Source organism: Somniosus microcephalus, chromosome 25 (genome assembly GCF_052327205.1).
Source record: "Somniosus microcephalus isolate GS21.2 chromosome 25, FLI_Smic_1.0, whole genome shotgun sequence".
Lineage (NCBI taxonomy): Eukaryota > Metazoa > Chordata > Chondrichthyes > Squaliformes > Somniosidae > Somniosus > Somniosus microcephalus.
Genome location: NC_141011.1, coordinates 27,997,588 through 28,012,665, shown reverse-complemented (window position 1 = coordinate 28,012,665; position 15,078 = coordinate 27,997,588). Strand labels below are relative to the sequence as shown.

Below are 15,078 nucleotides of genomic sequence, written 5' to 3'. Positions count from 1 at the left end.
AATCTGCGTTTGGTCTCCCCAGTGTAGAGGAGACCGCATCGTGAACAGCGAATACAGTATACTAGATTGCGAGAAGTACAAGTAAATCGCTGTTTCACCTGGAAGGGGTGTTTGGGGCCCTGGACAGTGGGAAGGGGGGAGGTATAGGGGCAGGTGTTACATCTCCTCCGCTTGCACGGGAAGGTGCCAGGCGAAGGGGAAGGGCTGTTTGGGGTGATAGAGGAGTGGACTAGGGTGTCTCGGAGGGAGCGGTCCCTGCGGAATGCTGAAAGGGGAGGGGAGGGGAAGATACGTTTGGTGGTGGGATCACTTTGGAGGTAGCGGAAATGCCGGAGGATGATCCATTGAATGTGGAGGCTGGTGGGGTGAAAGGTGAGGACAAGGGGAACCCTATCGTGGTTCCGGGAGGGAGGGGCAGGGGTGAGGGCAGAAGTGCGGGAGATAGAACTGACACGGTCGAGGGCAGTGTCAACCACGGTAGAGGGGAATCCTCGGTTGCGGAAAAAGGAAGACATGTCTGAAACACTGGTGTGGAAGGTGGCATCGTCGGAGCAGATACGGCGGAGACGGAGAAACTGGGAGAATGGAATAGAGTCCTTACAGGAAGCGGGGTGGGAGGAAGTGTAGTCCAGGTAGCTGTGGGAGTCAGTGGGCTTGTAGTGAATATTGGTCGATAACCTATCCCCAGAGATGGAGACGGAGAAGTCGAGGAAGGGAAGGGAAGAGTCAGAGATGGACCATGTGAAGGTGAGGGAAGGGTGGAAATTGGAGGCAAAGTGAATGAAATTGTCAAGTTCGGGGCGAGAGCAGGAAACGGCACCGATACAGTCATCAATGTACCGGAAAAAGAGGTGAGGGAGGGGACCCGAGTAGGACTGGAACAAAGATTGTTCCACATAGCCCACGAAAAGGCAGGCATAGCTAGGACCCATGCGGGTACCCATGGCAACACCTTTGATTTGGAGGAAATGAGTGGAGTTAAAGGAGAAGTTGTTCAATGTGAGAACAAGTTCAGCCAGGCGGAGGAGGGTGGTGGTGGATGGGGACTGGTCGGGCCTCTGCTCAAGGAAGAAGCGGAGCGCCCTCAGGCCATCCGGGTGGGGGATGGAGGTGTAGAGGGATTGTACGTCCATGGTGAAAAGGAAGCGGTTGGGGCCAGGAAACTGGAAACTGTTAAAATGGCGGAGGGCGTCCGAAGAGTCGCGGATGTAGGTGGGAAGAGACTGGACAAGGGGAGAAAAGATAGAGTCAAGATAGGAAGAGATAAGTTCCGTAGGGCAAGAACAGGCTGAAACGATGGGTCTACCAGGGCAGTCCTGTTTGTGGATCTTGGGAAGGAGGTAGAAGCGGGCTGTGCGGGGTTGGGGAACTATGAGGTTGGTGGCAGCAGGGGGAAGATCTCCAGAGGAGATGAGGTCAGTGACAGTCTTGGAAACGGTGGTTTGATGTTCGGTAGTGGGGTCATGGTCCAGGTGGAGGTAGGAGGAGGTGTCGGAGAGTTGGCGTTCAGCTTCTGCTAGGTAGAGGTCAGTATGCCAAACAACAACAGCACCACCCTTGTCAGCGGGTTTAATGACAATGTCAGGGTTGGATCTAAGAGAATGGAGTGCTGCAAGTTCAGAGGGAGGTAGGTTGGAGTGAGTGAGGGGAGCAGAGAAATGGAGACGGACGATGTCACGGCGGCAGCTAGCGATGAAAAGATCTAGAGAGGGTAAGAGGCCAGGGGGAGGGGTCCAGGTAGAACGGGAATTCTGCAAGCGGGAGAAAGGGTCAGTTGTGCGGGGGGAAGACTCCTGGCCAGAGAAGTGGGCACGGAGACGAAGGCGGCAGCACTCCATTCTCTTAGATCCAACCCTGACATTGTCATTAAACCCGCTGACAAGGGTGGTGCTGTTGTTGTTTGGCGTACTGACCTCTACCTAGCAGAAGCTGAACGCCAACTCTCCGACACCTCCTCCTACCTCCACCTGGACCATGACCCCACTACCGAACATCAAACCACCGTTTCCAAGACTGTCACTGACCTCATCTCCTCTGGAGATCTTCCCCCTGCTGCCACCAACCTCATAGTTCCCCAACCCCGCACAGCCCGCTTCTACCTCCTTCCCAAGATCCACAAACAGGACTGCCCTGGTAGACCCATCGTTTCACCCTGTTCTTGCCCTACGGAACTTATCTCTTCCTATCTTGACTCTATCTTTTCTCCCCTTGTCTAGTCTCTTCCCACCTACATCCGCGACTCTTCGGACGCCCTCTGCCACTTTAACAGTTTCCAGTTTCCTGGCCCCAACCGCTTCCTTTTCACCATGGACGTACAATCCCTCTACACCTCCATCCCCCACCCGGATGGCCTGAGGGCGCTCCGCTTCTTCCTTGAACAGAGGCCCGACCAGTCCCCATCCACCACCACCCTCCTCCGCCTGGCTGAACTTGTTCTCACATTGAACAACTTCTCCTTTAACTCCACTCATTTCCTCCAAATCAAAGGTGTTGCCATGGGTACCCGCATGGGTCCTAGCTATGCCTGCCTTTTCGTGGGCTATGTGGAACAATCTTTGTTCCAGTCCTACTCGGGTCCCCTCCCTCACCTCTTTTTCCGGTACATTGATGACTGTATCGGTGCCGTTTCCTGCTCTCGCCCCGAACTTGACAATTTCATTCACTTTGCCTCCAATTTCCACCCTTCCCTCACCTTCACATGGTCCATCTCTGACTCTTCCCTTCCCTTCCTCGACTTCTCCGTCTCCATCTCTGGGGATAGGTTATCGACCAATATTCACTACAAGCCCACTGACTCCCACAGCTACCTGGACTACACTTCCTCCCACCCCGCTTCCTGTAAGGACTCTATTCCATTCTCCCAGTTTCTCCGTCTCCGCCGTATCTGCTCCGACGATGCCACCTTCCACACCAGTGTTTCAGACATGTCTTCCTTTTTCCGCAACCGAGGATTCCCCTCTACCGTGGTTGACACTGCCCTCGACCGTGTCAGTTCTATCTCCCGCACTTCTGCCCTCACCCCTGCCCCTCCCTCCCGGAACCACGATAGGGTTCCCCTTGTCCTCACCTTTCACCCCACCAGCCTCCACATTCAACGGATCATCCTCCGGCATTTCCGCTACCTCCAAAGTGATCCCACCACCAAACGTATCTTCCCCTCCCCTCCCCTTTCAGCATTCTCAGGGACCGCTCCCTCCGAGACACCCTAGTCCACTCCTCTATCACCCCAAACAGCCCTTCCCCTTCGCCTGGCACCTTCCCGTGCAAGCGGAGGAGATGTAACACCTGCCCCTATACCTCCCCCCTTCCCACTGTCCAGGGCCCCAAACACCCCTTCCAGGTGAAACAGCGATTTACTTGTACTTCTCGCAATCTAGTATACTGTATTCGCTGCTCACGATGCGGTCTCCTCTACATTGGGGAGACCAAACGCAGATTGGGTGACCGCTTTGCGGAACACCTCCGTTCAGTCCGTAAGGGTGACCCCGAGCTTCCGGTCGCCTGTCATTTTAATTCACCGCTCCATTCCCACTCGGACCTCACCGTCCTTGGCCTCTTGTATTGTTCCACGGAAGCTCAACGTAAACTCGAGGAACAGCACCTCATCTTCCGATTAGGCACTCTGCAGCCTTCCGGACTCAATATCGAGTTCAACAATTTCAGATCATAAGCTCGGCCCCCATTTCATTTTCTCTTGTAATTGTTCCACTCCTTTCCCCCCCCCCCCCTTTCCTTTTGTTTCTCTCTCACACCTGGCAGCTATCTTTTGCCCTGCCAGTACACTTTACACCTAATCTCAGCCTATTACCATCTCGTCTAGCTTCTAATCTCTTTTACTTCTTTTGTTTCTTTTATTCTTTTGTCCGATCGCAGCCCTGCCTTCGATCCAGTTTCTTTTCCTTCCAGTTTTGAAGAAGGGTTTGACCCGAAACGTCAACTCAAATTTCTCTCCACGGATGTTGCCTGACCTGCTGAGTTTTTCCAGCATTTTCTGTTGTTACATGGGACTAAGGGTTCCCTGAAGACACAATCAATACTTATATTAAGCATGAAGGTAACTCGGTACATGCAGGTAAGTGCATTACAGATAAGTGAATTGTACAGAGACAGCTTCCAACAAAGACCAGGGCACTGGTGCAAAAGCTAAGGGTCAGGATATCAATGTATGAGTCTATAGACATCAGATTTGCTCTTGGCTACAAGGTGGGCTGGAAAAACTGACTGTCATTTTGCTTCACCATTAGGAGCAAGGGCCTCACATACCAACATTTCTGACAAGAGCTACACTTAGGGCTGGATTTTACCAACCTCGGCGGGTCCGTGGCGGGCCCCGACCCCGCTGCTGGCTCCAGCCCACTCTGTAGAATGACTTTCCCCTGATTGGGTTTGTTAAGCCTGCCCAGCGCGTTTCCCGGCCAATTGAAGGAAGCGGGTCTGATGACGTCATTTGATGACACATCATCAGCCGGTTTCCTTAAAGGGACCATGCGCAAATTGATTTTTGACATTTGTGCTGTCGGTGTTCTACAGCATTGAGGTGCTGCAAACAGTGACAAGCACTGCACAAAGGTGCAGGGCTGCACCCAGGCTCTCCCATGACTCCCTCCATATGCTTATGGAGGAAATCAGAGCACATAGGGAGGTTCTCTTCCCTTCCAATGGGCAGAAGAGACCTCCCCAGGAGACCAACGCAGCCTGGTTGCACATTGCACAGGAAGACACAAGCAGGGATGTCATCAGGGAGGACCAGGCTGCAGTGGCGCAAACTTTTCAATGATCTCAGTAGATCACAAAACGTCAATACAAAGCTATACTCAACCTCATCCTGTTGTGCCACTCATCACATCCCCATCATTCTGCCTTCCCTACCATACGCCTACCAACTTACCTTGCACCTCCACCCATCCCTCTCTATCTACATTATCACGGTGATTGCAGAGATGGTTGGTGTTGTTGTTGGTTCTGCTGGTGTTGGGGCTGATCGTGGTGGGATTCTGAGGACCAAGATGAGATAGTTTCAAGGGCACCGATGCTGATGGAATAGATGGCAGGTGAAGTAGAGATGACAGAAGTGATCTGTCAATGGTGGGAGAGGTAATGAGGTCAGACTGGATGGAGACTTGTGTTAAGGCTTGCAGCATTCTGTATCTGTAGTGTAAATGCAGGTTAGCGAAGCTAGTGCCTAAGGGAACATTTCTCAATCAGCTGGGAGCTTTAACTTGACATTTGAAGCTGTCAACTCATCAGCTGAAGCAATGGCAAGTGACCTCCTGCCTCAGCTTCACTGATGAGGTCTAGGCACAGCGAGAAACCAGTGGGCGTCCTGTCAAAATCAAAAAGCTGGGACAAAAGCATTGTTAAGTGGCTGTAAAAAAGCTACTAATGATTTCAATTGCCTCCTGCCGCTGCATGTTAGGTCTGCTCAGCGCTGGCAGACCCGACATTTGGGAAAGGCGTGTGACGACGGGTTCCCAAACCGCTGTTGAAAAAAATATTTTTCCACCCGACCCGCCACTGATTGTGTCTGCTGACCCCCCAGAAAATTCTGCCCTTAGTTTCTGGAGGGAGTCAGTGAAGAATTTCTCCAGCGACCTTGTAAATTGTGAAGAATTCCACTGTTTGGTATTTTGGAACACATTTACAATCTTGCCAGGAATATCAGACAAATGAAATCTTCACAAACACATTGGCCTAGAAATTCAGTTGTTTGCGCCAGCCGCTAGCGCCTTAGGAGGAGGAGAAGTGGGGTGCTAAGCGGCTAGCGCCCGGGCGCAGCGCGATCTGCGCCTCTCGCGAACTTCAGTTAAGATTTAGCGGCGGCGCAAAACCTTTGCGCGCGTTCAGCTGCGCGCGCAGATCCTGACGTCATTTCATGGTACAACGCCCTTTGTGCGCCCCGAACTGGAAATTCAGTGGCGCCGGCCTATTGTGCGCCTGGCGCCCCTAGCGACTGGTAGAGGGGAACGGTTCCCAGTCGCTGCGGGGCGCGGGGGGCGCTAATTAAAGGGGACTCCTCCTGCAGGATAAATGGCAGCCATTTTGCACCACTCCTTCTTTGTGAGAGACGGATCTTTGGAGAGAGACAAAGGTAGAGAGCTTTCTGGTTTGGCTCAACACTCGCACAGGTACTTGTGGCTTCAGGCCACAGCTTTGCACTTGTCTTTAACTTCAGTGTCATAGCATTGATTGGAAACATATAATGGGGGCTGCAATGGGTGGAAACGTTGGGCTTCTCCATTGCATTCAAAGGGCTCAGAGACGCCGTCAGAGAGTGCCAGTCATGGCCAGACGGAGAAGGGGCAACAGGCGTCGGCAAAGGAGGCCTTACCCACCCAGGGTATACCGCCAGCAGTTCTCATATCTGAACATGTCTGAGGAGCAGTGTGTTCGGAGGCTGCGATTCAGAAGGGCGGTGGTCACTGAGATCTGCCACCTGCTTCGCGGAGATCTGCAGCCACAGCTGAGGAGCAGGACGTTTCTGTCGGTGGCAGTGAAGGTGACGGTGGCTCTCAACTTCTATGCCACCGGCTCCTTCCAATCCGCTACTGGGGACATTTCCAACATCTCCCAGTTTGCGGTACATTGCTGCATCCGCCAGGTGACCAATGCCCTTTTCAGAAGGAGACGTCAGTTCATCTCCTTCCCCATGACCGTTGACAAGCAGCAAGAGCGTGCAATGGGCTTTGCAGCATTAGCGGGCTTCCCCATGGTGCAGGGCGCCATTGACTGCACGCATGTGGCTTTGCGGGCACCTCTAGAGAATGCCGAGGATTACCGCAACCGGAAGGGCTACCATTCGCTCAACGTGCAGTTGGTGTGTGACCACAGGCAGCTCATCCTAGCTGTCAATGCCCGCTTTCCAGGCAGCAGCCACGATGCCTTCATCCTGCGCCAGACTTCTGTGGCAGACATGTTCGAGGCCCAGCCTCACCCATGAGGATGGCTTCTCGGGGACAAAGGCTATCCTTTGTGCACTTGGCTGATGACCCCGCTTCGTGCATCCAGCACCCCTGCTGAAGAGGGATACAATGACAGCCATCAAGCAACCAGGAACATCATTGAGTAAACAATCGGCATGCTGAAGCAACGGTTCCGCTGTCTGGATCGTTCCGGGGGAGCCCTACAGTACTTGCCTGAGCGAGTCTCCCATTTTGTTGTCGTGTGCTGCATGCTGCACAACCTGGCTATCCGCAGGACTCAGCCACTGCCAGCAGACATTGGAGGACCACCAGAGGAGGAGGAGGAGGACCAGCACAGGAGGGAGGCAGAAAGTGCAAGGGCCGCCCGTCGGCGGCTTATTGCAAGTCGGTTCTAGGCCCCCTCTCAGGGAATGGCTTGTGCCAATGGCAGAAGATGAATGTAGCCGCTCCACAAGCCCTCAGCCGAGCAGGGCAACCAGGACTTCCAAAAGAAAGCATGGACAGTGCGATTTAAGAAAATATTTACTGTGATACCTCTGTGCCCTTCCCACATGACAAACTAATGGAGAGAAACCCCCCCCAAAAACACAAATACACCAGTCTCGGCCTTTACAAGTAAAACAAATATACCAGTCTCGGCCTTTAAATATGAAACAAATACACCAGTCTCGGCTTTTATAAGTAAAACAAAACATTTGGCCACACCTTCTACTTTTTCCCCTGCGAGGGTGATCCGTTTCGCTTCCGTGACTGGCCCCTACCCGCCCTGCAGCTCCTCCTCAATGGGACCCCAGTGGCTGCAGCAAGGCTGGGGGAAGGCTGCTGAGGGTCAGATGATGAGACGGCAGATGCCCTTGGGGGTCGGCCTGGACCAGCTCTGGGACTGGAGGGGCCAGCTGCTGACTGCTCCAACTCTGCTTGGACGGCAGCAGTCTGTCCAACAGCTGGTGGCAGCTGCAATGGAGGAGTGACAGTGTTGGCTGCAGGAATGCTGCCAACCTGACAGATCACAGGCACTCCCTGGTCGGCTGATACATTGGCACGCGCACGGGCCAGCACTGCAGCATGCGCAGCAATCTGCTGAGGCACAGACTGCTGGGCTGCTGCGGCACAGCGAGTGCCCCGGCGATGCCTGGCCGATCCAGCGAGTGTGGCAGCAGTTAGTGCCCGTGTGGCCCTGGTCTGTGTCTGCATGACAGCAGCCGCCTGTGAAGCAGCGAAGTCCTGCTGACTCCTAGCCTGTGCTGCCGCGATGTCCTGCAGACTCCTGGCCTGTGCTGCACTGAATTGTTGCAGACTCCTGGCCTGTGCTGCACTGAATTGTTGCAGACTCCTGGCCTGTGCTGCCCCGAATTCCTGCACACTCCTTACCAGTGACTCTATGGAGTCAGGCATCCTTGCCACTGCAGCCATGAGCTCAGTGTGCCTGCGCTCAGCCTGGGCGCCCATTTCCGCTAGGAGCCGCATCTCCTCTGCGCTCACCGTAGCAGGACTGGAGGCCGCACTCACCCTCCGGGGAGAAGGCCGCCGAGCTTCCCCACCCCTCCCGCGTTGCTGCAGCCCGCTGGTCCCCGGAGCTTCACTATCCTCCGACCCTTCCCCCCTGCTCCCCTCCAGGGAAGACGTGTCACCATCATGGCCATGGGCTGCCTCGGCTGAGGGTGTCCCTGATGGGCTGGCTTCCTCTTCCTCCTCCTCCTCCTCTATGTCTGACTCGGACACAGTGCCAGCTTGAGGGGCCGCCTCCTCACCTGGCGAGTCACCATCTGAAAGCAGGGAGACACAAGAGTTGCTTTAGAGTGAGGACAGGGCGGCAGCGAGGGAGGCATGAGTGCTGCTGTGCACTGCATTGGTTCGATAGTGGCAAAGGATGCTGGTGTGAGGCGCAAGTGGAAAGGGAGAGGTCAAGAAGGTGATGACCTTACCATTGGTGCCCAGAACAGGGTCAGCATCTCCAGTGGCGACGGAGCCACTCAGCCGGCCTGCCATGATCCGCTCCACTCGCTGCTCGAGGTCGCTCAGCTGTTTCAGGTCAGGACGGCCTCCCCCGGTCTGTCGCTGCTGTCTTCTGTTATGCGCCAGCTTGGCCTGCAAGAGAAAGGACCGCCTCTAAGTACAGTGTCAAGCCCTGATCTTGCCCGCACTGCCTCCCATGTTCGATTAGCCCTGACAGTGTCTAAGGTCCTGATTGCGCAAGTGCTTTTCATGACAGTCCCATAGCTGCTGGATGAGGGCTGGCCATTAGGGCTTTCAGACCTGTTTGGCCATAAAGTGAGGTGCACATGCAGGGATGAGGAGGATACTGGAAAGGGTACTCACCCTGACAACCCGAGTGAGGTCGTTGAATTTTTTCCGGCACTGGGTTGGTGTCTGCCAACCAGGCTGTTGGACGTGACCCTGTTTGCCACATCCCTCCATGCTTTCCGATATTCGGCGGGCAGCGGCCTCCTGCCACCCTCAGGGAAGAGGATATGGCGCCTGCGGGCCACTGCGCCAACCAGCAGCCTCAGGTCACCCTCGCCGAAGCGCTGCGCTCTCTCCCTGGCCTTCTCCATTCTCCTGGGCATGGAGCTGTTCCAGAAGCAGTGTTCAGGCCTTGCCTTAGGGCTGCAGTGTGCAGGGCGTGGCAGCCAAGCAATTCCACCCTCCCCCTTTAAGTGCTGACCGGTGCCTGACTGTCTGCCCTCAATGAGCACCTCGCCGCACCTGCGCTGCGCCCGCCTTTGGTGTTTGCGCCCCGGATTGCCGGCTTAGCGCCTAATGATAGTCGTGCATCGCCTGCTTTAGCGCAGCAGCAACCTCTTGGGGCGATGCAACTGAATATCGGCGAAGGTGGCGCTAAGTTGCGCCGGGCGCAAAAGTTAGCGAACGTCATGCTGTAGCGCCCCAAACGTGGCTATACTGAATTTCTAGGCCATTGTCACTACACATACCAACTGGAGGAAGTCTTACCCCAGGTTCCTTTACTAGGAAGCTGGAGGCAGGTGCAGCATTTGATGATTCTACCAGGAGCTACAGATAAGCAAGAAACAAAGAATCGAAACGTTCACTGGCACTTAAGTGAGCGTCACCATCAGAGGACATTTCAAGGATGAGTTACAAAAAAAAGTATGAGTTCAACAGAGGAATGGGTGCTTTAGTAGAGACACTGACTCTAAAGGTATTATGATAAAACAACATCTGTGGCGATGTGAGCCTATCTGATATTAGAGTAGGAATGATTAGCACCTTTCTATGAAATTAGTTTGTTACTTTAACGGAATAATTAGTCAGTTTAATTTAAATAGTAATATTGCAGAGTGCAATTTCTGGATTACAGTCATTGACCAGCTTCAGCGGAATATATCAATTCAGCTCCTGCACATCACGAGGGTTTAATAAATCAATTCACCCTTCCACTTGCTTTAATTGAAAACCCTTAAACATCAGACGCTCGGTCCTGGACTTTTTCCACTGTTTTCACATGCTGTGCTCACCCTGGTATTTTCCTGTTCAAGCAGAGAATTTTGCTTTTGCAGCTCCATCAGTTGGTCCCTCTTGTACTTCAGTTCCTTCTCAGCAGTGCCGCACAGGTTGTGTACCCTCTGCAAGTCCTGCCGCAGCTGCCGGGACTCCTCTGTGTGCTGCAGCAGCATGGCTTCCTGCGACTGAGATTTAAAAAATAGAGTCAGTTTCAATCTCAACAAAAAAAGGTCACTGGGTTTTTCTACATTTCTGCCTTCTCCCACTTTAGGCCTCTCTGGGTTATGCAATGTCAATGCCAAGAAGTAGGGAACTGGCTGTTCTGTAACTGTTCCTTCGGGATGCACATACATAGAATAACTGGCAAGACAGCAGCTTCCCACTGCTTTCTACCTCCCTGAAATGCACAGTTAAGCTGGGAACTCATTGTGTGGGAAGCTACGGACAAGCTAATTGTGTAAAAGTGACAACTGAAAAAATATTATAATATGTAGCTTTTCACTGGATTACAAGGCATCTACATTATAGATCCCAGTGAAGAGCCTCAGCAAATCTGAGCTACATAAATATGCTACAGCACGATCTAGAAAATAATGAATACAAAAGATGCAATATTTACTGTGAGGAATGATTAAGGATTATTATTGCTATATTAAAAGACAGCTTTGTGTTTAAAACAGAAAATGCTGGAAACGCACAGCAAGGCAGGCAGCATCTGTGTAAAAAACAGGTAAGTTAATGATTCAGGCTGTATAGCGGAAACATGAGTTTCCACGTGTGTCAGACATCTGGCTGACCCTTTCTGGCGTGGAGTTTGTGGGGTCCGGAGATTATCTTTTGACATTCAGGTCCCCATTTGCCACTAAAATAATATGAACAGAAGGTAAGAAGTCATGTGTAGAAGTGGCAGAGTGTGACGCACAATTCTCACACCTGCTGGAAACAGGATTGAGACAGTAGTCTATATTCGTCTGATCAAAAATAGCACTTCAAATACTAAGATCAGCAGCTGATGAATGTGCATCTTAGCAAATTGAGTTCATTACAAATCACCAGTTGCCATCAAGTGGTAAGATCTGAGTAATGCAGCAGAAGTAATATAAATATCAGTCAGAAAGCGCTGACTGTTGTTACTGGACTGTTCCACAGGCCCCAGCTGCTCTCTGGTACTTCACTATTCCTGATGTGTAAGCCTAGATAGTGAATGTTGGCCAGATATTTGACGGTAGGAGCTATTACACTTTCCAATAAAGGTCACAACAATTAGGAGCAGAAACCCGAGCTGATTCCCCCATCTCTCTAACGCGGGGTACTGAGGTCCAACTGTAGCACCCTAACTGCTGTACTGGCTGAGATCAGCTATCTCAGCACAGCCTGGGCTTTTCTGGCTTAGCACCACAATCAGACAGTGTATTTAACCACTAAAAGGCATCAAAGGGAGCTAACAGCAACAATCATTAAAATTGTCTCCTATACTATAAGTACCTTAGCCCTGTTGTTCGCTTCATCCAGCTGCATTTCTAGGGCCTGTTTCTGCTGGCAAGAATTCTTCTGTTCGAAATCTAGAGAAGACTGGATCTGGTTCATTTCCATCTTCAGAGCCTGCAGCTGCACCTAAAACAGAACAGTCAGTCAATGAGCCACAGTCACACTTATTGTTGTGAGCAGAATAGACAGTCAGATAGTAACCCCAGAACAGGGCATGAATGTTAGGTTGATGCTCCAGTGCTGTAGTGTGGGAGTGCTGTAGTGTCAGAGGTATCAGGGGCTTAATTTGATAGCCCCTGAAAACTGGCGCGGGATCGCGATGTGCGATTAACCCGCGCCCGTTCAATCTAATGCAGGCAGCTCTCCAACTTCATGCTGCCTGCTCATTTCCACGATTGTAGCGTGCAGCCAGCGCTAACTGCACTGTTTATTGGCTGCACGCATCAGCAGGGGGCCCAAAATCGTGAGAGCCTAGCACCACTTAAAGCTAGCCTGCACTACTTAAATCCAACTTGCACTTCTTAAAGGGGAGGTACATTGTGGTTGGAGCAGGTGCTGGAAGTCGTTCTCCAAGTGATTCTGACCTGGGAAACGCTCAATAATGGCACAACATGGGAGAGCACAGGCTCCAAGGTTTTCCGTCGCTGCACTGGAGGCCTTGGTGGAGGAGTTGAAAAGGAGGACAGGTGTGCTGTATCCACACGGGGCCAGGAGGCCCTCTAGACAAACGCTCAGAAGGCAGTGGGAGCAGATAGCCATGGCGGTCAATGCTAGGAGTTAAGCCCTGAGGACCTGGATGCAGAGTTGCAAAAAATTCAATGACCTCACGAGTAGTGAAAATTAGTGAATGCATCTTCAAATGCCATATCCCACCAAATGCACCACTAGCCTCAGAAACTGCTCAATGCACCACACCCTCATCACTCACCTGCTAACAATCTCTATCAATCAGGACTCATACTTAACATTCATAGCTTTACCTCACCCTCACACACTTAGGACTGCTGCAAGCCTCACACCCACATCTCACGGCTTGCAAACACTGTGCCAGCTATTTAACCATGACAGCCACATCATCCAACCAGATTGCATGACACTCACTGACACACTTCCCTCTCTTGCAGGACAAGGTGGCGCACAACCGGAGGCAACAGGACCTATCCAGCGGGAGACAGGCACGCCTGCATGTCCTAACCCCCATGGAGGAGATGGTGCCTGCTATCATTAGAACGGCCATTGCTGAGGTTGTGGCAAGCGGCGGGGCTGAAACCATAGAAGTTGAGGGCATCCTCATACCTAATCCTCCTTCTCACATCCCACTTTCCCCTCATTCCACAATCTCTTCTGATTTACAAGCTGCAGATGGTGTAAGCATGCACCTCTTGCTTTTCCCCTCCCCTCGCCACAACCTTACCCGTGTGCCTTTCTCCTTTCAGATACCCAAGAACTGCAACCTGGCCAGGCAGTGGTGGAAGAGCAACAGGTGGAAGAGCAATAAGATAGTGATAATGAAGAAACACCGTCACTCGATTTCCCACTCGCAGCCACCAGCTCAGATACAGGAAACTTTCTGGTATCCGGCACTGACGGGACCGAGCTGGTGCCGTACCATCAAAACTGCCGTAGAAACCAGCGCTAATGTTAAAACATACGGAGCTTTTGAGCTCCGTGTGAATCAACAAACCCTGTTGCTTAGCAACAGCTTCAAAACAGTCGGCCGCAGCTTAAAAGCGTCTCTGTAGCTAAGCAACAGCTTCAGCTAGATCTTGCAGAGCCTGACTGGGAAAAAAAAAGCAACGAGAAGTAAAAAAACTTATAGGAAACGGCTCCTGAATTTTGCCGGTAGATAGAGCTTTCCGGACATTTAACCTCTGGTTAAACGAAAGTTTCCTGGACTGACACTGCGCATAATTTAGAGGATAGCATACATGCGGGATCTGCATGTGGCGAGACACCGGGCATGAGTGACCTGCAGCCAGGGCAGGGGGAAAGGATAGCACAGGTGCCAGCTCGCTGGAGGGAGAGGTCACACATGAGTTCTGCTGCAGAGGACTCAGATGAGCACTTCGATGGGGCAGGCTACAGAAGAAGGCTAATGGGTATGCACAATGAAATGCTTGGTACATTGGGAAGCCAGCCAGAAAGCCTGTGTGCAATGTCAAGGAGCATGGAGGAGTCCGGCACCAATTTGGCAGAGGGCTTTGCGCAGAGCTTGGAGCCCATCCTTTCCAGCACGGAAGTGGTGGCCAACTCCATTAGCACACTTGTGGACCAACCCATGATGCAGCGTCTGATGGCTGAAGTCTCAGCTACCATTGCAGCACAAGCAGCAGCCGCCCAATGTCAGAGTGCTGCAGTGGAAGCACAGACTGCTGCCATCATGGCTCTCGATTCCAGTGTTCAAAGGGGCTTGCAGGGTGTCACAGCAGTCCAACAATATGTCCCCCAACAGATTATTAGGATTGCTGAGGTGCCGCCCTGGGGAAGTGGCAGTGGCTCCATGGAGCAAGAACCTGCTGTCCTCTCTCAGGATGACATCATTTGTCCTCCCATCTCTGCCACTCCACCAGTGCCCTTGCTGTTGCCTGTTAGCTAGCCAGCCCAGACTGCTGTCGCCCATGTTGAGATGGTGCAGTCCGTAACCAGGCCTTCTAGGCCCAGAGCTGCTCGAGGTCGTCCTCCAAGGCCATCTGCAGTCTCCTCCACTGAAAGTCAGCAGCCTTCCACCAGCCATGCTGCAGCCACTGGGGTAGCACTGCATAGGAGCACGAGGACAAGCATGGAAGGCAGGCACTAAGGGAATGCACAAGGGTAATTAGTTTACATTTGTATGCAATATGGCATGATTTCATTTATAAATTTGGTTTGGAATGTTTATTTTGTGTTGGCTTTTATTGTTGCATTGTAACCAAGCGGATGCTGTGAAGATCAGTGACAGAGGGAAGGTAAGGTGTGGGACTGTTGGGGAATGGGGAATTGGGGTTATGTTTACTGGTATCGCACTTTTATAAGTTCTTCATGGACAGCCCAGCCAGAAAGGGGCTGTCTAGGTTGCCTCCTCCCTCCCTTGTTTCAGCATGCCAATGATCTGCTCTATCACATTTTGTGCAGCAGCATGGCTTTCATTGTATGCATGCTACCCACGTGTGCGTCGGTTGCGCACCGGAGTCATGAGCCATGTCGTCAGCGGATAGCCCTTGTCCCCCAG

The 15,078-nt window shown here is 52.3% G+C and overlaps 1 protein-coding gene across 4 annotated transcripts in view; it reads right to left on the bottom strand.

Moving 5' to 3' along the window:
• ccdc30 (coiled-coil domain containing 30) overlaps positions 1-15,078 on the bottom strand; it is a 203,826-nt gene that overhangs the window by 68,268 nt on the left and 120,480 nt on the right. For all 4 annotated transcript variants that reach the window (XM_085966952.1, XM_085966949.1, XM_085966950.1 and 1 more), the window contains 2 exons: positions 11,868-11,996; positions 10,397-10,567 (listed from right to left, as the gene is read on the bottom strand). In XM_085966952.1, the coding sequence (XP_085823078.1) occupies positions 10,397-10,567; positions 11,868-11,996 (300 nt within the window). The remainder of the gene's footprint in view (positions 1-10,396; positions 10,568-11,867; positions 11,997-15,078) is intronic.